This window comes from Leuciscus leuciscus (assembly GCF_965113295.1).
Source record: "Leuciscus leuciscus genome assembly, chromosome: 16".
Taxonomy (NCBI): Eukaryota; Metazoa; Chordata; class Actinopteri; order Cypriniformes; family Leuciscidae; genus Leuciscus; species Leuciscus leuciscus.
Genome location: NC_138740.1, coordinates 22,700,869 through 22,728,330, shown reverse-complemented (window position 1 = coordinate 22,728,330; position 27,462 = coordinate 22,700,869). Strand labels below are relative to the sequence as shown.

The window sequence follows — 27,462 nt, the reverse complement described above, 5'->3', positions numbered from 1 at the left end:
GTACAAATGTGGACTCTTGACGGAGATTAACAGAGATTTCACAATGAATCCACATAAAAAGCAGTGTATTTCCTGATTTTTTTCTTCTTTTCTTAAATTACCAGATTATCAGAGTCAGAGAACCACACAATACACCATTGATTGTACATTGACTGAGAAATGTGTCTTTCTAGACGCAAATTGCAAATCATTAACTACTTTTACTGCAGTTTATTCACCGGTAGGCTACTAAAGCTTCAAGATCAAGAATTCAGATCAAGAGCTTCTTTAAATGTTGAAAGTCAAAGTAACGTGGTCTTGTGCGCTCTCTGGTGGCGATGAGGCGCTCGTGCCTGCCTTATTCTTTTACTCTGAGAAAATAATCATAAACAGCATTTAAAATATTCATAACTTATTTTATAGCTTATTTTCCTGGTACACCAGAATATTAAAAGACTAATATTTCACGGTATTTTCAAAGGCCAAGGTGGTCATTATGTAAAGGAGACTAATGGGCTGTCACACTTTTTACTACAGTTTCTGTAGGGCTATATCATATCACGTAGTCTAGGCCTACCTTTAAAGTCTTGGAAACATAATAATAATGAATCCCTTTCACAGACTGTGATGACTCGTTTTCAAATGTATGCACATTTATAACACTATAGGCTACTTTGTATTATATTAGCCTACCTTTACATAAAAAAAAAAAAAAAAAACTAGTTAACGCTGCTGTGAGGGTGTTTCTAAAACAGCGGCTGTGATCAAATTGACATCTTTCTCTCTTCTGGCTGCCATTATCAGTCTCTCTCTATTTTCCCCCCTATTTGTGAACGTTGTGAAAACACTATTGTGGAGTTTTTCTTTTGCTATTTTGAGCAAATGGGAACACAAAAATATATTTAATGTATTCTCTCATTCACCATTATAGAAGTTTACCCGCTTCTGAGAAATCCGGAAATGTGAAAAATAACATTTCCTCTGTAATTGCCCAGGACAGACATACAGTTTATTAAACGCATGTTGACCTTTGTGACAACGTGCCCCAAGGTCACACAATAGGGGATAAGTAATCACAATAAAACAGCCTGTTTTAGGATTTTCAGCCAAATTCTAAACAGCACAACAGCTATACATATTAAACCATTTTAAAAATTTTAAAAATCAACTTATTACTCTTCTGTTTATCAAAACAGTCAACAAATTTATATAAAGTGTTGTTAAAACTTTTAAATTTTTTTTTATTCATTAACTGAAATAAAATAAAAGGCAAATTTTTGATGAAAAACGTGAAATGTTGCCTTGGCAACTAAAGTACTGACATTACTAAAACAGAAATAAAAATAAAGCTAAAAATAAATATATACAAAATGACAAAAGCACATATAAGATTACTAAAACTATAACATTAAAAGCTGAAAAAATAAATAAATATATATAGGCTATATATAAAAAGAAAGCTACTGCAAAATATGAATAAATTCTATATTAGTATCAATGCTAAAATAACACCTCTACCAAGTTAGGAAACTATTAACATGCATTTATGAAACACGCTTATGAAAACAGTGACAATAGTCTCATTATGTCCTGAAGTTTCAGTGGCCGTTATCCAGCCCAGAACAGAAGTGCATGTGAAATAAAACAGTGGAAACAGACAAATATTTTTCTCATTTTATTGAACACAAGAATTTTTTGACAGAATGAAGTCAGATATTGTTGTCGGTTAGTATTTACAGCAGTGGCAGTGGGGGGGTGGGGGGTGGGGGGGGGGGGTGGGGACATTTGATTTGTAAAAATCTGTATAGGCCTACAGCTGTGAGAAGGGCCTCACGGTAGGGTATGAAGGGATGGATGTCTTATAAAGGTCTGAGATGAGAGCGAGATGATGAGAGAAACAGGTGTAATTTGCTCAGATGATGAGCTTTAAATGCTTTGGGAAACAATCGTTTGAACAGACTTTAGTCTTTAAAGTGGCATGATTGCGGCGGTAAACTGTGTAAACATACAAGTAAAATTGGTCCCATGTTAAATGGCAGTATGAATCAAAAGCTTGTATTTTTTTTTCCGAGAGATCACAAGAAAGAGCTTGTATGCCTCCCGGTACAGTTTCTACAAGCCTCTCAGATGCTTATTAAACTGAAATCCTGCTGGAAACACGTTCGAACAACTTTCATTATTAATAATTACATTACAAATGCTTAATAGAACACAAATGTACATTCAAAGAGTTTGAAATGTCATGAAATGATTATTTATATATCTGTTCATGAACTTACGGATTTGTTACATAATGTCGAACGACTTAATAATGAAAGTTATTAAAAACGTGTTACCGTCCGACGGCATGAAAGCACTTCATGTAAAAGCAAAAGTGACAACAGTGAACGTACGAATGACGAGTTCACTGACATTCAGAAAAATGTACAACAAATAATGCTCTGACATTTTCAGTTAGTTAGCAATTCAATCGGTAACCTTAACACCAATGACATCCAGTTCAGAATACATCGCATGCTTATTTCAGGTTTAAAAATAGGCATTTCACCGAATGGGATGAACAAGTGATTTTGTAATTAAATGGCGGGTGAGCAGGCAAACCCTCGGGCGCCTATGAGACAAAACGCATCGAGACAGTTTTCTATGTGAAGATATTTATATTTATAAATGTGTGTGTATATATATATATATATACGTCTTGTTTTGCATCAGTTAGATAGAGGCAAGTTGTTGAGAATTTGAGAACTCGAGTTTTAAGAAAACCACAATCCATTTACACCCTCAGACCCAGAAGACCAAATGACGACACATTTGAGCAAAAAAACTAAACTATTATTTTCACAGTTAACAGATCTGGACCATCTGACAGCGTCGGGGTATGTTGTCACAGAGACCGCAGGCCTGCATACGAGAGGATGTTTATATTGAAGGCACCAACTCCTTTTGTGTCCGTATTTCACTTCTGCTGCCACTGTGGTTTTTGTTGTTGTTGTTTTTTTTTTTACATCTTTTTATTTCATTTTATTCTTATCATGATGAACATCATTTGAACTAACAGCTACGGCTTTCACAACCTATGGAAACGTTTTTTTTATTTATTCTATTACAAAGAACACACTGTATTCACACTAGGATTTTTCACGCATTCACAGTGCACAAGCTTGCAGCCTAAAGAATGAGGAACACTGTACAAAAAAAAAGTCAGGCTGAATATTCTTTATGCTACGATCCACACCGGAGTACTATGGCTTAAATAAAAAATAGACGTGAATAGACAGAAATTTAAGACGTGACAAAAATAAAATCAAAACAAACATTTGAATTTTTTATCAGTATCAAAGGGGCACGGCTTCATTTTAATGCAACATTTATCTATTATTTGGGCAAATGCCAGAGGAGCAACAGGCAAGACATCTTACGGGACGTCCCGTGAGTGTTACGCACTGCAGTGCGCCTGGTGTTTTAGTTAGGCCATGAGTGCAACAGCTGTATCTGTATTTAACGCAGCAGCAATGCTTGTACTGAATTCTCCAAAGGAGCCGTTCGATCCATATCTAAGAGCTCTGGGTTGTTTCCTAATGTTTTTTTAAAGGACTTTGCTTGACATTTTTAAGCGAGGATCACAGCGGGAGTCCTCTTAGACTCTCAAATCTTGCTTTAAAGACCTGAAGTAAATGGAAGAAACACTAAGGTTCAGGGGAAATGGGATGCGTTGTAATATGAAAGAACGCATAAGGAAAGAGTATGGCGATTTGTAAAACCCTAACCGCTAGTTCAGACCTCTACACTGTGTAATCTTTTGTGTCGGCTTTGCTAGAGAAGCAAACGGCGTGTTAATGCGGGATATCAGAGTAAAATGCTGTAAACACTCAGAGCTGGAATAAAACAAACAAAAAAAAGGACATATAGAAAAATAATTCGGCAAAGGAAGCATACTAAAAATCTATCGCTAACTCAAATAAAATAAGATGTGAAAAATAAAATAAAATAAAATAGCGGTTGCATTTGTACATTACTTAACCACAAGTAAAACATCAAAACTGTTCCCAAAAAAAATATTATTATGTGGCAGACAATAACGATGGCAATACTGCATGTAATAAGACGAAACATAACTGAAACAGCACTGTGGTTTGAATGTGTGAAGGCAAAATCTATGGTTCCTCACTGTGATTAACTTCTCATACTGAACATCTTTGAAAGACACTGAGGTCGAGGAGACTGAGACTAGAGCTGAAGAATCTCTCCTTCTTGCGTTTATGAAAGACACGTTTCCAAACTAATAACAAAGGAAAAGTACAAAATAAAAGGCATGTGCGCAAACTCTTTAGGCGCTCTATACATCTACAGACGTGTTTTGTTCTGTGAAACTCAAAGAAGACACTGAAGAAAGAAACCCTTGCATTTGAGACGTGGTTGTGGTGATGGTGGTGTGGTTCTGTCTGTCTGCGACTGTCGTGCGCTCGCCCAGTCCGGATCACGCTTTGCTCTCGTTGCCGTTCGTCTGAGGGGCTTCGTTGGGGACTGTCTTCACCTCCGCCGGAGTTTTCTTTACCTCTGTCTCCGGCGCTTTGCTTTTGTCATCTACAACGATTTTTCCACTGGAGGGGGGAACAGAAAAGAGAAGTTCATCAGCAGTGTCTTTCAGTCCTCTGTTCGGCTGCTTATTCCTCTCGTTACACTATTTCCAAGGATCGGCTCAGCCAAAAATGAATGTTCTGTCATGATTCATTCACCCTCATGTTCTTCCAAACCTGAATGAGTTTCTTTCTTTCTTCAGTAAAACACAAGGCCTTCTATACAATATAATGAAAGAAGCAATGTCTTGATTTGTGAAGGTATGAGTCAAATCTTGCTGATGAATCGGTTCAATGAATTAAACTGTTCTAATGTTTTTGAAAGAAGTCTCTTATGCTCTCCAAAGCTGCATTGATTTGAACAAAAAAAAATACAGTTAATAAATCTTTTCTATTTGAATATACTTAATTATAAGATGGTAGAGCGGATTTTTTAGCGTCATTACTCCAGTCGGTCACATGATCCTTCAGAAATCATTCTTATATGCTGATTAGATGTTCAAAAAACATTTCTTATTATTATAATCAAGGTTGAAAACAGATGTGCTGCTTAACATTTCTGTGGAAGCATGATACATTCCCCCCCACAGGATTCTTTAATGAATATAATGTTCAAACGAATTTGCTTGAAATAGAAATCTTTTGTAACAATGTAAGTCTTTACTGTCACTTAATCCTTGTTGAATGAAAGTATGAATTTCATTAAAAAAATAAAAATATCCCTCCCTACTCACACCAAGCTTTTGAACAGTAGTGTGTATATAATGCATGAGTCATATGGATCACTTTTATGATGCTTCTGTTTTTAAGCTTGAAAGCTGCATTCTCCAGTCAATGTAACTGTATAGAAAAGAGCAATAAGTACATGATTAAACACCTTCTTAGATGAAAGCAAAGTCATACATTCATGAGGGTGAATAAATGATAACAAATGTTCATTTTCGGGTGAAATGTCCCTTTAAGATTTGAGGGAAAAGACTTCAGCGTAGCCAATCGATTTCACAGCTCACAGGATCTGCTTGGTTATCTTACGCTAACATCAAATATTATTCATGAGCATGTATGAAGACAGAGGAACAATGCATGCAGGTATGATTCATAATATTGAGTAAGATAAAGCTGGCTGGGACAGTAACAGCAGGACAGAGCTGCCCATCTGCTGCATAGACTCAGCTGCAGAGACAATCCTCATAAACGAAATAAATGTTAACCTCTCCCTCTGCGCTTATTGCCTGTGTAATAGTTTGTTGATACACAGAGCACTTGTCTCTTGGGGCCGGGCTGGAGCAAAACGCATAATAATAAATAATAAATCATAAATAAATGAAAATCATCAGCTGCAAACAGCCTATTACTGAATATTTTACAGGCACATAGACATTTGTTCTCAAGGGAGCTGACAGAGCACATACTGGGCCTTGAAAAAAAAAGAAGTTTACTTAAATTATTTCGCAGTAGGCTGATTCTTTCCGAGGGCTGATAATTCCTGTAATGGAATTGACTGTACTGGTGTGCCAAATCATTCATAAATGCATAATGAACCATGAAAATTAAAGATGAGCTTTGCTGGCAGGGAATCGTGAGGGACAGTCCCCGTCGCATTTCTAACACGTTCCCTTCAGTCCTATTTTTAATACACCTGCCCTGCTGTAGGGCTGATATCAGCTGTGAATGACTGTTCATTATATTCGTCAAACATGCCAGGACAGCCGGCAGCTTCTTTCACGCAGTGGCGAGGGACCAACGGTGGCGGCGTCGAGCTCTCTCGGATACGGCAAAGTCACAGAGAGGCTTTGTGAAAAACAGAACGTGCGTAGCGGAGTGAGGCTGTCTCGCGTTACAATCTACACGATCTTGGTGGTACGACACAAGAGCAGGCTGCTTCGAACGTGTCCGAGGTCTGCGCTGTTCGTCCACCCGGCCGTGTGTCATTACGCTCATCACAATAAAGCTATCTGATCATATTCTGGGCTCTTATGAAGAGCGGCCAAGTGTGAAGAGTCCCGCCGAACGACTGTGGCAGACACAGAGCATCATCATTCCTTCTGAGTGAGCTGACGTTTCAAGCAAACCTTAGAAGAACGGGACAAGCGCGATCTGTCATTTGTCAGTTTGCGAAACATCTTTAAAAAATGCAAACTCTCATTCTTGAAAGGGGGGAAACTCAACATCTTGAGAGTTCCATTGATATTCTGCAGGTTCTGTGAAAACCAGGGAAGAGCTCAGGTAGTTGAATATCTACAGATGGAGCCAATAAGCCCAGGTGGCAGCCAATGAGAGGCAGCTTCCCTGGAGTGTTCCGGCTCAAATTAGACAAGTGAGCCGAGCTGAGAGAGAGAGAACAAGCCTGACGTGCTGACTGGGACGGCTGGGCCATTCATAGAACGTGCAAACTACAGAGCACAAATGGAAGTGGGGAAAACAGCCTCTGGTAAATATTTAACAAACGCCATGCTCCCGTTAATTCCCTGCTGGAAGTCTTGGCTGACTGTTTAACAGCCGATTTTCTCTGTACTTTGCGACCGAGCGAGAGAGTTTTGTTCCTCGTTCTGCTTCTGAGGAGGCCGATTCGCACGAGTCTGGAGACGTCGCTACTTCTGGCTCCATTTGGCACTTCCACAAAGCTAGCAGGACTGAATCTGTCAGATGTGAAATGTTCGTTTAGTTTTGTAATATGCACCAATGAAAGAATGAAACCACTGCTATTTAGAGGGACTGATATGATGCAAATGTTGTGAATTGTAAGTACTCCCACAGATTCATGCACCAAATCCACACAGATGTTGTGTCAGATGGAGAACAAGTCCAGGTTGGATGTGCCAAAGTTCATGGCAGATAATCTTTGGAATATATTCAAGAGATTTGTTTGAGATTTGGATCAACAAAACAAGACTCTTATTTAATTTAGGTTGTCTTCACAATGTTTCACAAATACATCGTTTTCAGTAACAAAAGAATGCTGGTTTATTTTTGTGGTGCAGGCGATTGCATATTTACACTACTAAATCAAAGGTTTAGGGTGTGCAAGGATGTTTTTGAAAGAAGTCTCTTGTGCTCATAAAGGCTGCATTTATTTTATAAAATAAAAAAAAAGTCATGTGAAATATTACAATTTAAAATAACAGTTTTCTATTTTAATATATAATATTTTATATGATAGGTAGTTTTAGAGTTTTTTTTTTGTTCTTTACAAACTTCCGTTCTTAAAATAGGTACAGTAGTTTTATAACAGTGTTATTTTACCTCCATAGTGCAACATTTAATGAAAATATTTTTCACTGCTGTTTTTTCCCCCTCAGTGTTTGTTACCAATAATAACTTTTCTGAATAGATTTGTACATCAGCTGGCCACTTGAAGTTGGCCATTTCACCCACGGAGCCACAAATGACACTGCGCCTCGTCTGCTGTGTTAATGTAATTACAATGATCATACATTAGCCTTCTCCAAGACGCTCTTTTTTCAATAGCACCATTAAGGCTGATCATTTATTTCTCACTGTCCTTTTCAGCTTTGAAAGCCATCATTTAAAATCATCAGCTGTGGAATTGTGCCATTTGCTATTGCGTGTCTCATTGTGAGGCTCTGCCAGCAATAATGGAGGAATCAATTAGCTCGCTCTGAAAAACACAACCAAAAGAACGATTTTACACATTCATAATGCTGGTGTGTTTTGAAGCGCCGTCCCTGAACTGTTTTTTACTGAGGTGCAAATAAACCCGCGCAAGCTGTCTCAGCGTACCAAGTCATCTCTCATTTGAATACCAAAGGGAATACGGCAAGATTGAAGACGCAAGAGGAACCTGATGAAATTCTGATAAGACATTAAGAAGTGAGAAGAAACTGAGTGAGTTATACGAGGAGGAGGGGAGGGGGTGACGAAGAAAACAGATGAGGAAGTTGGAGATGGTTAAGGACAGGGACACAAACACAACTAAACATCTAGAGGTGGCCATACTCGTCCTGGTTGGGTGCGGACGGTGTGCTGGAGGAGTCGCTGGAGGGCTTGACCAGCGCATCCTTGGCAAGGTCACTATCTGTGGTCTGGTGGGCTCCTCCCAGTACCTGAGAGTCCTTACTTTGGGGGGGATTGGCCAGCTCAGCCGGGCTCTGGCCATCAGCTTTGGCCAGATCTGCAGGGGTTGATTCAGACGGCTGGGGGGCGTCTAAGGACTTTGAGGTTTGACTGGAGGGCGTTTCGCTCAGGTCCACCAGAGGGGCCACGGCTGCAGGAGCAGCTTGCGGGGAGGTGGGAGAGGTGATGCTAGGTTTGGGGGTGCTGGATTGGGGAGTAGGTTTAGGGGCCACTTTAGGGTCGGCCGCAGGTGCGGTGCTCGAGGTAAGGGTGGTGCTATCGCTAGCAGGACTGTCAGTGCCGGGGTCTGAGTTAGTGGTTACAGAGGGAAGCAAGTCCACTACTGTTGCTGTGGTGTCAGCAGCGTGCCTGTGAGGACAACGGGAAGAGAGAGAGGAGAGACGGGGGAAAAAGAGATCCACACAAAGAAAAAGGTGGGGGAGAGGAGGGAGGGAAGGAAAGCCAAGGCAAAATAGACATACATAAGTAAGTCCAACATGCATATCAGAATAAAACATACCATGTTAGGTAATCGCAAAAAAGTGAGGGGTGTGTAGTAGGGCTGCACGATTAATCGCAATTTCCATGTAATCGCACTTAAACCGATTTGGCTTATCGTGATTTTGAAATCGCGAAGGCAGCGATTATTTTGTACGCGCAGCTTGTCACTGATGTGCGGCTCTGTAAACGCTGCTCCATCTGAAAGCACTGTGAGTTTGAGTCACTTATAACGTGCATTTGAAAAAGCAACACGCGTCAAACATCTTTCCAAACATGAGAAGCATTTATGAACCTCTTGTCCAACAAAAGACAACATTTAATAACATGCTTTTACTCCAAACTCACTTCATAACGACAGTTGAGCATCCTTCAGTGAGATGATGTGGCTTCTTACACAGAATAAGGCAGTCGTGTGTTTATAAGTCATGTTTAATCAATCAAAGCATTTCAATCTCCTGTTTATTCAGCTACAGTGATAGTATGATGCCGATAGGGATCTCCTGGAATGATGTGCGTTATCTACTTCTGCGGCGGGGCATATTTGGCGTGTCTGCACGAGAGCGCCCTCTGGCGTTCAGATGGAGCAGCATTTATTACCGATCAGCCGCTGTGCACTGACAAGCTGCGCATAAAATAATTGCAGCCTTTGCCAAATCGCGTGCAGTTTCGTTGCAATTAATTGTGCAGCCCTAGTGTGTAGTATCTAAAGAATTAAACTAACACAGAGAGACCATTGAAAGGGATGTTAATAACCTAAAGAAAAGATCAGACATGGATTGAGTGTGTGTTTTTACGGACTCACTCGGGGTCCGTCAGAGGGGTGGTCTCATTGGGTTCAGTGGGGCCTCCTCCTTCATGGTTTGGTGTGTGCTCTTCCTCGGTCCTTACCTCCACAATGGGTTCCTTAGACTCGTCCTTACTGTAAAAGATGACACACCAGGATTAGCAGAGGGTTTATGGGTCACAAACATGCACTGAACATTGTTGGCTAACATACAGCAGAACAGGATTTGTTCAAATTAGCAGTATCAGTTAAAATGGGTTGACCATTATAAAAAAATCAGCATGTCTCGCACAACATGGCATTATTTTCTGGACAAAGTGTATTTATTTTAATTTATAGCTTTCATAGAGTTAACTCTTTCCCTGCCAGCGTTAAAAAAAAATAAAAAAAATTGTTGTATGAATATCTGAACATGCAATATATTAAAGCATATTTCATTCTCAGTGCATTCTTTGTTTTATCACTTGAACACTTGAAATAACAGGAGTTTTATCAAAAAGCAACATGTTTTTGTCAAAGACTATGAATCTGTATCTGAATCGGATTTAAAATGATGATCAAAAACATAGATGGAGTAGCTCGAGTCCATCAACACGCCCAAAGCTTGCAGAGTACTATAGCTCGTCCTGGGTCAACAATTCATTTGGTAACATTAGGCAGTTTTGATTTCTATGCTTTTTTTTTTATGTTGATGATTGCGTTATTTTACATATTCATCCACCTACATATGCTATCGCTTGTTTCTTCTTTTGATCTGGAGATTCTGTACTCTTTCAGAAGATGCCTAATAGTGCCCCCTACCGTATAACAGTGAAAACATGGAAAGCCGGAAAATTCCGGGGAAGCGTTTTCTCACAAATGACGAACAGTTCTGTCAGTGGTGGGGAAAGAGTTAAAATAAGAAATGTAAGGAACTAGTTTTCGAAATACATATGGTGCTTAACCTATTATCATATTTATTTAAAATGTAGCATTTTTGTAAAAATGTTGGCAGGGCAGGTAAAGAAAAAATTATATTATATGGAACATTTTCATTTGTTTTATTTGGACATAAAGACAAACAGCGGTTTTAGAACCATGTTTTTATATGCATTTATATCATGTTTGTGAAACTGTTGCAAGTTTGAGTAAAGAAAAAATATTACTTCATAAAAAATATGTTTGATTGAATATGGTGCTAAAAAGGCTATTGTCATTTTTACTTAAAATTTATAATTTTTGTAAGTGCAAATAAAGAATATTATTTCATGCATTTTTATTTATTTATTTTGACACATGATAATAGCTACTTTTAGCATCATATGTTTTATATTTATGTATCATATTTGTGAAACTCTTGCCAGTTAAAGTAAAGAAATATCATAATTTAACAACAACAATTAACTAAATTTAAATATATTTTATTCTAACAGAAAAACATGCTAAAAATGCTTTGTAAAACTGCTGGCAGGGAAAGTAAAAAACATTCAATTAAAAATATAAATATACTTAGATTACACTGTTATATGTTATAAATAGTATATGGGTGAGCCCTTTAGTGCAATCAAATTACATAAAAGTGTGGACTAGGTTCTCTTGAAACAGAATTTTCAATGGCTATAAAATAGAGGCAACCAGAGGCATCTTTTCATTCCTAACCAGCATGCACCTCTCCTCCTCTCCTCTTATCTTAACACTGCTGCCATGAGCCAATATTCACATCATTCTCATTCATGGAGTCAGATATGTCACAATCAGCCCTGCCTCAAGCCCTCCTGTAGAGCTGATGGGGGCGATAAAGATGGGAGAGTGGTTATGGATGACGTTATCGGACAAGGTAACACACATGAGAGGGGAAGGAAAAGACAGGCTCACGTGAAAGCGGCTTTCCCCTCCTCGATATCCTTGCCCTTGGCAGAGGGCCCAGACTTGCCGCAGAAGTTGACAGCGATGCACATGAGGAGGCCGCACTTGTTGAGGAAGTAGCATGTGACATCCACACCGAAGAGGAGCAGGATGAAGACCACGATGAGGATGCCCACGATAGCCCCGGTGCCCAAACCTGAGCTGGTTTCTTTGGGAAGGAGGAAGAGGAGAAATTCAAATCGAAAAGATGTCATTTGCATGCCAGGCTTTAAATTGTGAGTTTCCACAGTGCCATAGTGATCTACGCAATCTAGAAAACCATTACATTTATATGCAATCTATTTTGTACATAGGTTGTACTACTTTAAAGTGAGTTGTAGAGACTGGTTTGTTGAAGGCAGTTAAGAATAAAGCCAGCACACACCATTAGAGACCACATAAAGGCAAATTCACTAATTTGTCAATCTTAAAACCTGAATTTTTTTTTACTAACCACCAGCAATCCAGTTAACCAGGTACTAAATGTGCTGCTTTGTATTTAAATTAAATGGATAATTCACCAAAAAAATAATATTCTGTCATCATCATTTACTCACCCTCATGTCTTTCTAAACATGTAAGACTTTCTTTATTCTGAGGAAGATTAAAGAAAATATTTTGAGGAATTGTTTCAACTGTTCCATCTCCATACAATGAAAGTCACTGGACCCCATTGACATTCATTATGTGGACAAAAAGGAGACATTTTTTATTTATTCCAGAAAAAAGAAATACATACAGATTTGAAATGACATGAGGGTGAGTAAATATGATGATAGAATTTAAATTTTTGGGTGAACTTCTCCTTCAAGTCATTGTTTTTAGTGCAAACACGCCCTCCTTTCTATGTAAATTAGGAACTATTTTAGATTGAACCTCACAAAAGGTAATGTCACGCCTTCCATGAGCGATAAACAGAATTTTATTTGTTTGTGTACATTTTCTATTAATCAAAGCAGCAGTAATGAATCAAATAATCAAGCGATGCAGAAAGCAATATAACCGGGCGTATGTCCAAATGCATGTAAATCAGTCCATTTCACATTTTAAAGAGGTGCTTGGATCACAGTAGTAAAACCATGCTGTATAGTTCCAGAAAAGAATGCCATATCAGGCTTGTCTGATACACCCTTCACAACCTAGTAAGATCAGGAACTACGCAATGCAAATAGCACAGATTATGTGGGCATGTTTGCACCTTTACCTGATTTGCATAATTACTTCATAGAATCAGAATCACTAAAACAACAAGCATGTGCAAATAAACAACGCTATCGGTTCATTCTTAGTGAATTCCCCCCATGATGTTTAGGTTGTGACAGATTGTCAAAACGGAATGCATTCCATGTGTTATCCAAACACAGCATACAACATAACATCACATACAGTGTTATTCTGAAGCAGGGCATTCATTACTCACATGGAAATGAACCCAGCATGCTTATTCAGAGAAATAATTAAGTCTCTTTGTTCAGAACTTCAGCAGTCTTGTTCGGAACATTAACTACAATGCTTGTTGTGTTTATATTCATGCACACATTTCAACAGAGAAATTGCACTGGCATGGAATGGTGAAGATAATCTTAATATTCAGAGCCTTCACTTACGGGGTAACTCCTGCGTAAACGTATACAAACACACAGTCATACTGATGAACATAAAGAAAACACCTTGTTAAAGGAACAAGGATCAGATGAGATGGACAAACACAAGCAGAACTGTGTTTTCAGACTATGAAAACACAGTCTACTTACCAGGAATGACAAGCTACACAATGAAAATGCAAATAAATACAGGATCTACTAGAACACATATGGTCTGTATCAGTAAACAAAACGCACAATGAAAACGGTTTAATAAACATTGACTATATGGATCTTTATGCTACATCGGTATACCTGTGGCAATTCATATTGATTCAGTTTTCTTCTATGCTTTCACTATGCTCTATTAAATCATACTGTGTTGAAATATTTGATTCAGATGTGGGAAGAGAACTTTGATGTTATGAAGATGAGGCCAATACAAAACGTAAACACATTTCTTTTTGACAGATTATAATAGTAAAATCAAATCAAATCAATAAAATATATGTGTGTATATAAACAACTGAGATAAGTAAAAAGCAAAAATCTACTGTTAAAAAAGCAGTAATATATAATATATATATATATATATATATATATATATATATACACACACACAGCTTTGATGATATAATATTCAGGCTAAAAAAAATTGAGCTAACTTAGTGTATTGTTAGCCTAACACTTCATTTGGCACTTTATTCAAGTACTCTTATGAGTATACTATACAGCCATAGATTATACCATGAATTAAGATGAACAAACTGAGTGAATTTGCCATTAGGCTTATATCGAGTTCAAGGCAGCTTCGTATGAATTGTCTCTAATGAGATGTCCTAAATCATTGATGAAACCATATAAAACACCCAAAAGACCTAAAACACATCTACATGCATCAAGGAGATCATGAATTATGGATGCACTTATCAGAGACCTGGAGGAAAAATTCATTAGACAAAACTGTTCTAAGAAAAAAAAAAAGAAAAGAAAAAACACCTCATCACAACCTGCGGCTACAAAAAAACAAAACCAAAACATGATGTACTGCTCTCAGAAAACTCTGCTCAAGACATGCAATATATTTTTTTACAATAAACCAAAATGTAATGTGAACTTTAACCAAGAAACATGTATGATAGGTAATCTGGTGCTGTAGACGTTGTGATGAAATCTAGCCATGGCAGCAGTCACCACACTCTTTGGAAGTGTATCGGAGGCTGGGTAACGGGAGGTAGAGCTGACAGATTTAATCTACCGGCCAGCCAGGAGAGGGCCAAAAACACTTCTCCTAGCTTGGGGCGCGGAGTGGGCTGCAGTTGTTTTCCTGAGATTCAGTCTGCATTTTAACAAGTGTGATAAATCACAGCACACATCTGAGCACAAAGGCACACTGAGCTCCCACACCGGCCCAAAACACCCAGCTCTGCTGACTCAGCACTGTGCATAAAAGGTCTTCTGGATGCTCCAGCCGTTTCCACATATTCCAAACCTTATCCCATTCTGAATACTGAAAATTGGTGTGTTCCTGAACAAAGAAAGTGCATGTTACAGTTGAGCATTGGGTTGAATCAAAGAGGTTGGGCAAAGTTATTTGTTAGTATTCAACCTTCATCACAGGCACTCAATTCTGGACATATTTTTTTAGCCAATCACCTGAGCTGTACTGTAAATGTCATGTGACTAGAATCACACTAGAACCACAGGCAAATTATGTATTGACAATGCTGATTGGCTGATGGAAAACAGGCAATAATATAATATAATATAATATAATATAATATAATATAATATAATATAATATAATATAATATAATATAATATTATATATGAAAGTTTGTGGCAACTTTTGAATGGCCATTGATGGAAAAATAGGCTTTTGTCCTCTGAATTGTGTATGGCACCTACCAGTAGGGGCTAGATGCTAGCTCATGCTAATTTGCCAAACTTTGACCCCCCTAGATTGAATATTACATATAATGGGGTAAAAAAAGAAAAAAAGAAAAAGAGAGACACCGGGATTGAAATCGAAATGTGCAGCTTTAACAATTGGCGAAAATCTACAACAGATCACTAAATACTGTTTCAATGCTCCAGACGCATCTGCTGGATGTGAATTATCGCTAGCAGCCCGTTTTAACCTTCGCGGTGCGGTCATTACAAATGTGCAGTCTGTTCCGAGGACTCTCAGGTTATTCACCTCCAGACTTGACACTTGCCTTCATCTCCAGTCACTCTCAGTGATAAGTGCGAACAAGCAGAACTTCTGCCTGTGCCAAGTTTGGATTCTCAGCTCATTTTGCCTCTGGTTCTGTTAGTCTGAACGAAGCTGATGATCCATCCAGGGTGGCATTAAACATTCCAGACGGGCCAAACGAGGTGCTGCTTTTCTGATGAAATGTCACCTAGCACCAACACACAATGATTAAGGACAGAAACGCACCTGGATATGAATGATGAGCCCGACAAACTGATTGGCACATGCGTTTCCAGGAGTCAAAACTCCAGGGCGCATCACTTTATTACCATGAGAATCCATTCCAAAATGGGAAACAAATGCTACTCCATTTTATTGAACAAACAACCCCCATTTATTTTCATAGTCCTGCCTTATATATGAGCTTTTTTTTTAATGTATGACACTTAATTACATTAGTTGCACTTAACTCGACACCCTCCCAGGAAATGCCTGCATAGGTCTTGCATAATAATGGCACTCATATCTCAGCTCTCGATGGCATACGGCAGCCTTTGACATGTAAACTGACCACCACCTTCTTTAATACGGACAGTCGGCTGGAGGTCAATCGGCATCCATGCCTGTATTCGTCCATCGCTAATGTTCAAAACTGATTTATACGGTTACAACGGAGGCGGTGCCATGCACACAAGAACGCTTGTGGGTTTCGCATTAAAATTCAGTCTGGGGGTCGTTTATGTTAAATCCCGTCTAAGCAAGAAAAAACAGCCTTAAGGAATTTAGCATTTCAGAGAAGAGATGGTCAATAAGTACTGAAGAACACTCCTGCCCTTTAAAAGTAAAAGGCTCTGTGGGTCCCTCTGAACTGACATTGAGCACCATGTCATCATGGGACAAACACATGAAACGGTCACGCATTACGGTCCCATGCAACCCGCTGCCGCGAGATTTCGAGATTTCAAAACCATGTTGTGTTTGTTAAAAACAATCCATCTAGCTTACCGTATTTTCTTAAAACCTACAATGATTACTGCATGACACCATACTGGTATGTGTATACAAAAAATGTATTACAGAACATAATTAAATTACACTGTTGAAAATGACACTTATTGACGTGAATGAGTTTAACAGCAGAAGCATTAGTTTTGAATGGTCTTTTCAAGTAAGAAGCAGAGAAGAAAATGTAAATAAAAGTCCATTACAGAAAGTATATATTTTCTGAATCATCTAAAATTATGTACATTTTTGTCACAAAATACACGTTTCATGTCAACACATACACTTGGTGCCTATTCCTTAAAACACCCTTCCAAAATGAGTTAATATCTTAATAATAAAAAGAAGAATAACAAAATAAAATAAAATAAAATAAGAAACTTAAAATTAATGAAGGTGATCAGAAAGGACTTCTCCTAAATGGGCCCTAGAATAATTATATCAAGATTAACATCAATCTTCTTGATAGGGAAAGATTTTCTACAACATTCCCAAAAGTCTATGGTCTGAAAAACACATTTTCAAACCCACCAACGCTGCCTCGCTTAAACATAAAACTAATAAGAAACTGAAAATGACAAGAAACAAAAAAGAAAACAGAATGATACAAGCACCGAACACTCTGCTTAATTCCGATAACATGTAACTGATATTCTTTTTTGTTTGTTTGTTTAGCCTGCGAGAGGATCAGAAGGCGTAGAAAACTGAAGGGTGCGGCTGAAGAGTGGACGGGGCTCCTCTCCTCTGGCGAGCCACACTTTATGAGAGCACTAGCACAGTCAGCATGGAGAACATGAGAGTGACGAGAGCGTACGTCACAGAGGAGCAGCCAAGGGTTGCTGAGACCACACATCCCACACCACCAAAAAAAAAAGACACCAGGGACAGTGCACAGGAAAAGAAACAAATAAAACAGAGGCCAAAATGGAAACGAAACAAAAACATTTTGAGTGCGTGTTTGAAAATGCGATGGTCCGGTGATGTCCGATTTTACACATGGAGACAGAAAAAGGGAAAGAGGGAGGGAAGGAAAAAACAGGGAAAGAAATCGGGAGAGAGAAAAAAGAGAGAGACAGAGAATAGGTCAAATACAGAAAAATAAGTTTGAAAGGTTAAACAAGATTAGAAAAGAATATCAAAGGAAAGTTCAAGCAAGTTAGTAAAAACCAAAGTAAGAAGGCCGTAGCATGTTAAAAGCACAGCAAAGACGAGAATGAAAGGACAACGATAGCCAGATGATGGGAAATATGGAATGATAAGGGACACGAAGACGCATACAATCAAGAAACACGGATCAGACAACTTTCCTGGTATTTGACATTACCATATAAACTATCACAAATTTTGGTACATTTTTCTTTAAAGGTGAAGTGTCTCATTTCTGAGCTAGTAGCGTCCCCAAAACTGAATTGCAAACTCCCCCATCTGCGGTCGGTCAATGTTGGAGCAATGTTTTGAAATTGTGTTTACACTTTTTGGGGAAAATCCATCTACGAATGGCTTATTTATAGTAGTCTCTGCATATTGAGCAGTGATAGAGAAGTATTGCAACATTATTTTAAATAAAAAATACACACTTCAACTTTAAACAAGTGCTTCCAGAAAATTACATTAAAATGAATTATAATTAATTTAAAATCGAGAAAAAATATTCGACATGAAATTAGGAAACAAACAGGCTTTCATCTTTTTGAGTTGCAAACACCAGGGAAATGTTGCCCAGTCAGAAAACAAGGTGAAACAAACGGGTTATGATGCAATACACTGTAATACTGTTCTGGATGACTGAATACGTTTTCTTGATGTTACTTAAACTGCACAAACGTTAATGGGCATTGTATTAGAACAGCTTTTACTCCATGTCAACTGTAGCTGGGGAGATTTGGATTACAGGAAATAGAGATTCAGCATTTGTCTAGCGGCCAGGGTTGAGCTCAACCCGCTCCCTGTACCATGCACCAAAATCCACTGCCTCCCTATTTTAATTCCTGACAAACTCGTGTGATAATAACAGCGTCCCAGATTGTTCCACGTGCTTCTAACCTGCCCCACGCACACTGGTCCGAATAGAAGACGATATGGAAGCATGAATCGCTGTCTGAGCAGCTGTTTTTGGACCAGCTTTTCTAATGGCAGCTGCTCTATCTGAGGCAATGCAGATGTTAGGCTAAAAATAAAGCCGCTTTTTAAACTCCCACATGTTACACATTGAGGTTAACAACTCTGCAATGTGTAAGTGTGGCGAGATGGGAAAGAGGACAAAGGAAAGCTTTTCTATCCATCTGAACCTGTCTTGCACAAGTGCTCCGAGATCCAAAGCTCCCACTGCTATATGGCTGCTTCCCACTAAGCGGATGAGAAAAAGCAGGTCTCTTGGCCATGCACCGGCAGATGCCTGTTAGGTCCTCAGTAAAGCATTAAACCATTAATCCTGTTGAGGCGTCATCATGCAAAACCAGAGGATGCATCCCCACTGAGAGCGGGCAGATAGTCAGCCCAATTCAATCGGTCTGCCGCAATGAGCCTGAACTGAGCCTTAGTTCAGCCCCGAGAAAAAGAGATGGAGGAACAGAGAGAGAAAGAGAGAGAGGGATGATCTAAGGCCCAATTTTTACAGTGGGGAAGCAGCTCACAAGAAAACAAAAACACAGCACTGCCATTGGAGCGCAGACCAAACGAGCCCAGTTGGAGGGGGTGGATGGTTTTTACGGACCTGCTGTGGCTTTTTCGCCTCCCGAGTGCCAAATAGAAAATCTCATCTCCACTGATATCATCTGCAATCGCTCTGAGACGAGCAATAACGCTGGCTGCAAGAGTTAGGGGGAGGTTGGCAGATGGAGTCAGGGCTCTGGAGAGGAGCTAAAGGTCGCCAGGCTTCACCTCTCACAGACATTTATACCTCTGCACTCTTATTACTCTTAGATTGTGTCAAATCACTCTCTAGAGGAGGCCAGGCCACAACCTGAATTGACACAAGGGTGGCCTGTGTAATCCACAACAAGACCTGCTAGTAGGATGGGGGTTAACTGGGGTTGGGGTGAGGCGGTGGGGCTGTTGGCTGCTCTGGCTGGCAGTGGCTGTGATTCAGGGTCAGGGGGTGGGCCGTACCTGGGATGGCGGTGGGTTCTGGCAAGGTCCTGAAGGAGAGGATGCCGGGATCAGATCGTCCTCGCTGGTTTTCGGCCACAACGTAGACTTCGTATTCCGTGTTCCACTCCAGACCCCGCAGCACCATGTACTCGCTGCTGTTGGGCAGGCGGATCTCTGGCTTCCATTCCTGCCCATGTTTCTACGAACACAAATTTTTACATATTTTAAGCACGGATGGTACATATGGGTCAATGGCATTTCTTTTTTTGTCTGGATCTAATTTCTTCAAAAATACAATTCACACTTGAAATACAGCTGATTAGCATGTTATTTTCTCAAGTAAGAATTCATTTAATTCTGATTTAATAATGAAGAAAAAAAGCCTCATTAAAATAATTATTTATAAATATGATATGTATAAACATTTAAATCAATATAATAATTGAAAATAATATAAAATTGAAAATATTAACAAAACTTCTTAATAATATTTGAAAATGTCTGCCAAACTAAAGTCATATGGTGCCACCAACATGCAAATAACAAAAACAATAATAAACAGGAAATGATAGGAACTTTGCAGAACTTTGTCATATGGTTACTTTTCAGAAATGATGCGACATACGTCATCGAGGATGTCTAATTTCAGAAAAGTAACCATTATAAAATCCCCTGTTATCCAAATCTGTTAAGTAATTTTTGTAAAAGCTTTCTTCTTTTGGAATCTAATAATTACTTAAAATATCACATAATTTGGCCAAGGCAAGATAAGCTCAGGTTATGATATATTATGTTGTGTGATTTCCCCCCCAATATTTCTGAATTAATTTATATTTGGCTAGAAAAAAAAGAAAAAACTTCTTTGTTATGCCACATGACATTTTTAGAATCATTACATTTGACTTTTTTTTTGAAAATGGTATACACATTTTTCAAAACCATATGAGACCATCATGAATACAGAGAGGCAATTTCCAAAAACTTTTAGTCCCCCCCCCACTTCTTCCTATTCTTTGTTGTGGACACTCTTATACATCACTGACCAGTGAACTTTGCTACCTACCTAAAGGCAATAGCGGTATAAATAATTCTGATGACTGGACAAGTCAAGTATGTTCCCTCGTGTCCAATCATACTCACAGCTCTGTAGCGCACTAAATAGTGTTTGATAGGAGAGCCCCCATCATCCTGCTTGATCCAGTAGACCTTCATCTCGTTGCCTGTGAACATTGGCTTAGCCTCCAGTTTAGGAGGATTAGGTTCCCCTGAGAAGAAAATGGCCAGAAAAAAAAAAAGCTGTTAGAAAACCCCAGCACAAATCCAAAATGTGCCCTAAACCCAGGTGCATTTCCACAGGTGAACGTCCTCTTATCCATTAACAGCTGACTTTGTAATCCACAAGGTATTCTTTATCTCTGAATATGAATTGCAGAAATAGGTTAGCTAATTAAACCTCCTGGATAATTTTAGCTTACAATTAATTTACAGTGTTGACCCAGCTGGGAGAATTTAAAAGGATGTTATATGGCTGTGCATGGTCTAAACTATGCACAAAAATAAAAAAGAAATGGTAAAATTAAAGATCAAAGGGTGTGATGTAACACTTTATAGTTGAGTCCCTTATAAAAGTCTCAATTCCTCTGTTCTCAATTTTGGTTAAACTGTTGAGACATCTCATCGTAGAGCCTTTTTTGGCAGTATAATGATGACTTCTGCCTCCTATCCTTCCAAATGTGGAACATTAATGAAAGTGCTTGGCTCTTTTAAATGTGGAGCTGAGTCGCTTGGGCATGTGGAGGGCTGTAATGAGAGCTGGACCTGTGTTGGTGGCAGTGATGGAGGGAGAGAGTGCTGCTATAATGCAGTCTCTGGAGGAGCTTGTTATCTCCACTTGCCCACTACTTAATGACAGAACTCCCTTAATTATCCTCCATGCTTTGATTGGAGATTCTCAGCCATTACATTTAATAATATCAGCGGGCCGAAGGGAGAGGGAAATGCGCATGTGTGGGCGCTTGTTTGGAATGTTAGCTGTCTAACTGTGTCACTAGAGGAGCTTGGGAGGAGGCCACAGCGCTCTGCTCCCATTAATCATCATAAATAGCTGCTAGACAAGAGTCCTTATTAGGAACTGACGTGACACTGTGTATATACACCACCAAATATACAAAACATGACAAATGAGATGAATCTTTTGGTCAAGGCAATAAGATATCTGAATGTTTGACCTAAGAAATATAATGCATAAGTTAAATTTGATGGTTTGGTTTCAGTTCAGTTCATAAGTTTACATTCTCCTGGCAGAATCTGCAAGATGTTTATCATTTTATTGTGCAAAATAACATGGATCATAAATATTATCAAAAAAATTATGTTTTGATTTATTTTTCAAAGAATTTATTATAATGGTAAATGTTTTTTAAAATAAATATTTTAATATATTTTAAACGGCAAAGATGCAATACACTGACCAAAAGTGACAGTAAAACACATAATGCAATTATAATTGATTATAATGTTGTTTTCAACACTGGCAATAATAAGAAATGTTTCTTGTGAACCAAATCAGCATTTAAAAAATATTTTATTGTGATAATATTTCACAATTTTATCATTTTACTGTATTTTAGATTAAATAAATGTAGCCTTGGTGAAACTTAGAGACGTCTTTCTCTAGACAAATATAATATAATCCACAATGAGCATGATTTTTGTAGTCTTTTGTGATAGCAGGGTTTAAGTCTCAGGTTTGTGAAGTGAAGCTGCCCACTGTTTCCTTTCAAGGGAACTCGAACTGCGTCGACTACAACTTAGCGTAACGCATCTGAAGTATGAATGAAACTATTCCAATCCTGATTGGTGCTGCATCATGACGTAACGTGACGGCATACATGGAAGCTACAAAGGGACGCCGGCACACAACAGAGTTAGCTTTTTGCTCTTCAGCAAGCGCTCGGTGTTAAACTGTCTGTCCTATTTGGTGTTGTTTGTCCCATACGAATTGTCCCAAATAAAGGTCTGTATTGCAATACAGAATCCATAGTGGCTCGGATCTTGCGTTTGCTGGGGCGGAGCGTAGATTACGGGTCTACTCTGCAATAAAGATTCTGTGGCTGGGATCTCGCGTTGCCGAGGCAGTGCATAGATTAAAGGTCTGCATTGCAATACAGAATCTATAGTGGCTCGGATCTCGCGTTTGCCGAGGCAGCGCGTAGATTACGGGTCTGCAATAAAAGGGACACAAGCGATCTGTAAAATAATACTGTTTGGGTGCTGGCAATGTTCATTGAAAAATATCTCGACGCATATATCCGTGCGTTGTCGGATGTTTCAGCCTCCCACCTGTTGACTTTCTTCTCGAGGGATGAAAGCCAAATATATTGTAGCGGCTCGAATCTCGTGTTTGCCGAGGCAGCATGTTGATTACAAGACCGTATAAATAAATATTAAAACAGTATTGTCTGGTGATTATGGCTGCATTTAATTCTAAGAAATTTAAATGATAGAATATTATCTGACTTTAAGAAGTTAGATATTTTAATTCAGCCTACCATTCAGACCGTGTTTCACTAATCCAGTGTTTATGGCTGCATTTCATTCTGAGGAATTAAAATGATGAGCAACGACCGCACGCTGCTCTGTCTGCCTCACAGGCTTGCGGCCATGCAGTGTTCTGTCCGCACATCGAAAATCGTTTTCGATTCTTCCCTGCCGGTCCTCCGCTTCAGGGTGTCGAGAACGAAACCGAAAGAGCCTCCCCTCTAAGGAGCTTCACACTGGGACAGGCAGGGCTTGTTGTGGCATAGTGGGTAATCGTTCCCCAAAGTGTCATAGTCGACACAGTTCGAGTTCCCTCGAAAGGGAACGTCTCGGGTTAGGACTGTAACCCTTGTTCCCTGAGAAGGGAACGAGACACTGTGTCCCTTTCTGCGCCTTCATTGCAGAAGCTAACTCTGTTGTGTGGCGGCGTCCCTTTGTAGCTTCCGTGTATGCCGTCACTTGTTACGTCATAATGCAGCACCAATCAGGATTGGATTAGTTTCATTCATATTTCAGATGCGTTACGCTAAGAGCGTTCCCCAAAGTGTCGTAGTCGACGCAGTGTCTCATTCCCTTCTCAGGGAACAAGGGTTACAGTTGTAACCCCAGACGTTCTCCAGGTCCTGTAAGTTCTTTGGTTTCCCAGCATGCTCTGCATATTCGAGTTCTTCTTCACAGTGGCTTCATGATGTTGAGATTCATTTTTACCACTTAGGACAATACCAAACTATCACAAAAAACTTCAAACAGTCATATGGCTCAAGAAGGCACTACATGACATAAAGAACCTGTAAACCGGATAATTTTTGTTAATATATGTAAACATGTATGCAGTACAGTAAATACACTAAATACAAAAATAGATTCTGCAAAGATTTACGTGAAGTATGTAAACTTGAAACCGTAAACATCTATGTAGTCATTTGTTATGGCCTCATTTCATGATAAATCTCTTTGTAGTCTTCTGTAATTAAGTTTAATTTAAGATAAAGGCATTTTTGAAAATTTCAGACCATCAGGCAGTTAGTTAAGCATGCATGAAAGTAGAGGCCTAAGGTGTTTCCTTCATGATGAATTGAAGCTTGATTAAAGTTTGTAATTGGATGCTGCAATTTAAATGAAGACAAGTTAATTTAAGACAAGCAGTGCAGGAGTGATGGCATTTAAACAAGTTATCTGAGATCCAGTCATCATTTCCAGTTAGCTGAAGGATTTCCAGATGCTAAGAGGACAAAGAGGGATAGATTAGGGTTACAGAGAGAAAGAAGGCAAACATGCTCTACCATGCTGAAGGCGGATAAGTTTAGTTTCAAGGGTCATGGATTATTGTGCTACTCGATCATGACTAATAATAACAACTGCTATCCTAGCTTGACACATTTCAGGAATAGGAACTGAAATATACTACGGAGAAATGACAGAGACAGCATCTCATTTCAAATCAAGTGTGTCGTTAAAAATGTTTGGGTGAAAAAATTAAGAGTAGAATTATTGTCTTCAAATACAAGGAAGTGAAGCTGTTCCTCTTTTGCATTGCCAAGAACAGCATACAGGGACAGTGAGCAAGTACATTGAGACAAAGACGTACAATTAGGACATGCACGAGAGGCTTTAAGTATACAGACGAGAGACAGAGAGCAGAAGTGCGTGTGAATGTATTCATGCATTAGCAGAACGTCAGTGCATCTGTTAGTCTGTGGTATGCACATTTTAGGCACACACTGCAACTACAGCACAAATTTATCATAAAGCACATGATGTGCAAATGAAAGAGAGGACGATGACTGATGTTCTTTATGCTAATTTGTACAAATAAAGAAGATGTCTTTTTTAATAAATGAGTTTGTGAGATGTCAAAAACAAAATATATATGTATTTTTTACAGTCTTTATGCCACTCTGTTAAGGTATTCAGTTTAATAAAAAAAGAGATTTTCTCAAAAAGTTATTTTTCTTTTAAAAAGAGAGGGAAGGTAAAAATGAAAGTCAATAGATTAAGATATAAATTGAAAATCAATAAAAAAGTTTAACATGCAGTGCATTTAGCAGCGTGTGTAGGAGACTAAGCTCTGGTATTACTGTCTAGGCTGAGAGGCTGATGGTTCTCAAAAAGCCAAATAAAGTAGGTGGTGTGAGGTTTCTGAAGGATGAATGACTCAAAAATGAAATGGCTCATAAACCCTGATGGTACTGGGTGGGTGTTTCCTTTATCTTCCCATCATTAACTTGTCTATATTCTCACTGTTAATGGGAATTGGACCAAAATGAAAAAAAAAACTAAAACAAAACATAAATCAACAAAAAATTACCTTCTGTTCACCAGCGAAGACGACATCATCAGCACCATGCAAGAGTCATATGACAAAGTCACATGATACGCACGCACATGATTGGTGGAAAGGAAAGTGGAAGGGGGAGGGGTCACATGGAAAATACAAAACATTGAAAAAAATTATACAAACATGGAACGTGTTAAGACCAAAAAGTACAAACAGGAACACAAACAACAAAAAGAAAACAAATTATAAACATAAATACTTCTCTATAACATTAGATACAGAGTCTGTAGATCCATAAAACAATTCCCGGACAGTAATTTTTTTGAAATACAAATTCAGATCAAAGTACTTAAATCATCTCTCTTGAATCCCATTGAAATTATTCAGGGTAAGAACAGGGTCCAAATTGCTTTATGAATCCACTTCAGCAGGAGCAGTTTTTCTCCTGACTGCGAGAGGTACTTTCGATAAGAGGATTCAAATACAGCTCTCTTGCAGTGTACATCGAACTATAAATGCTTGTGCAGATTGAATGGCATCAATGGTACAGTAAAAACCATCTGAAACAGAGCAGGCCAGCCAAAGGCAGAGGAATCTCTGTGATGTAGACGGTACAGAGAGAAACCTGCATCATCTAATGGACATTAGATGAGGAAGAGACTGCCCATGTGTACTGCCCAGACAATACTATAAAATGTTGATCTAGGATTAGTCATAAAGATATAAAAACACAAAACCTGATCCTAGATCAGCTCTTTCAGCCTGAGAAGTTTGCATATATGAGCTCAGGACTGCAGCTGAGAAGGGCAGAGGAAAAACTAAACTAGATATGATGCAACCTTTAGACACTTAAGTTGCACATAAAAACTCATGAATGGAAGTCTCATGGAAGAACATCTGCTAAAATAAGTTTTCATTACAGAAAATTTGAGAGAGAGAGAGAGAGAGAGAGAGAGAGAGAGAGAGATACTGCAAATACTCTAGAAAACTTTAAGCATATGTTAAAAGAAAAAGAAAAAATAAATACATTTTCATCTTTCTCGCAATGCACATATTTTCAAGAATAGTTATATACGTGGTATAGCTTTCTAAAGAATTCTTCTCACCACTATTGCCTTTTGCTAACTCACTAACACTTTGGAATTATACCTGTTTTGAAGTGCAACACAAATTCTATATTTAAATTTAATTGAAAATGGGGAGAAAAGATCGAATTTAACTAATCTATTTTGTTTAGAACAAATAAAAGCTAATCATAATTTTGCACATTTTCTGTATACATATGGGTTTAAGTTTGCAATCTGAGACAGATAACTATACCAATTAAAAAGAACAAATTGGCACATTACACATAAACATACGCACCAAGACTCAGAAAAAGCACCACACATTCACATTCACAAACCACCAGGGTTCCTTACATACTGTAGCTGTCAAGCAATTTAGAAAGTCTGAAATCTTCATGCTGATTATGACTCATTATCATACAAAAGAACAGATCTTTTGTTTGCTTATCTACTCATACAACCCTAAAAACCTAAAAACACTATTATATTTTAATTTCTTTGACATCCAAAGAAAGTTTTAGTTTGGTGCAATCTTAAACCTGCCACTCAATGCCAACTAAGCAGACAATAGTCAAACAACTGCCTACTTCTAAGATAAAGACCTTGTCATTTCTCTGGCTGAATGAGACAGAATAGCTGTCTCCCGGAAAAACCTTTTCAGACCCTCCCAATTTGCGGTCTGTTTGTTGAGAGGTCAGGTGTAATCCGTGGTGTCATGGTAACTCTATTTTCAGACAAACACTTAGTAGCATCTCTCACATGATTGTGGGAAGTGAGAGAGCATGTTTTAGTGTTTAGGATCAAAATTCGCTTGTATAGAAACAGACAAGCAAACATAAAGCATCAATGTCTGTTGTTAATTTGCTGATTGTACAAGTCTGTAAATTTGAACCCAGTCCAATGTGA

General features: G+C 38.6%; 1 protein-coding gene across 7 annotated transcripts in view; it reads right to left on the bottom strand.

Moving 5' to 3' along the window:
- Positions 1–1,641: 1,641 nt before the first annotated feature.
- Positions 1,642–27,462, bottom strand: part of ncam1a (neural cell adhesion molecule 1a) — a 233,545-nt gene continuing 207,724 nt past the window's right edge. For 3 of the 7 annotated variants that reach the window (XM_082141121.1, XM_082141122.1, XM_082141123.1), the window contains 6 exons: positions 20,812–20,936; positions 19,690–19,870; positions 11,770–11,968; positions 9,934–10,050; positions 8,514–8,999; positions 1,642–4,580 (listed from right to left, as the gene is read on the bottom strand). In XM_082141121.1, coding sequence (XP_081997247.1) covers positions 4,457–4,580; positions 8,514–8,999; positions 9,934–10,050; positions 11,770–11,968; positions 19,690–19,870; positions 20,812–20,936 — 1,232 coding nt within the window. In that variant the 3' untranslated portion in view covers positions 1,642–4,456. Of the gene's footprint in view, positions 4,581–8,513; positions 9,000–9,933; positions 10,051–11,769; positions 11,969–16,634; positions 17,421–19,689; positions 19,871–20,811; positions 20,937–27,462 lie in introns of those variants that run through there. The other 4 variants (XM_082141124.1, XM_082141127.1, XM_082141125.1 and 1 more) reach the window with 2 other exon arrangements.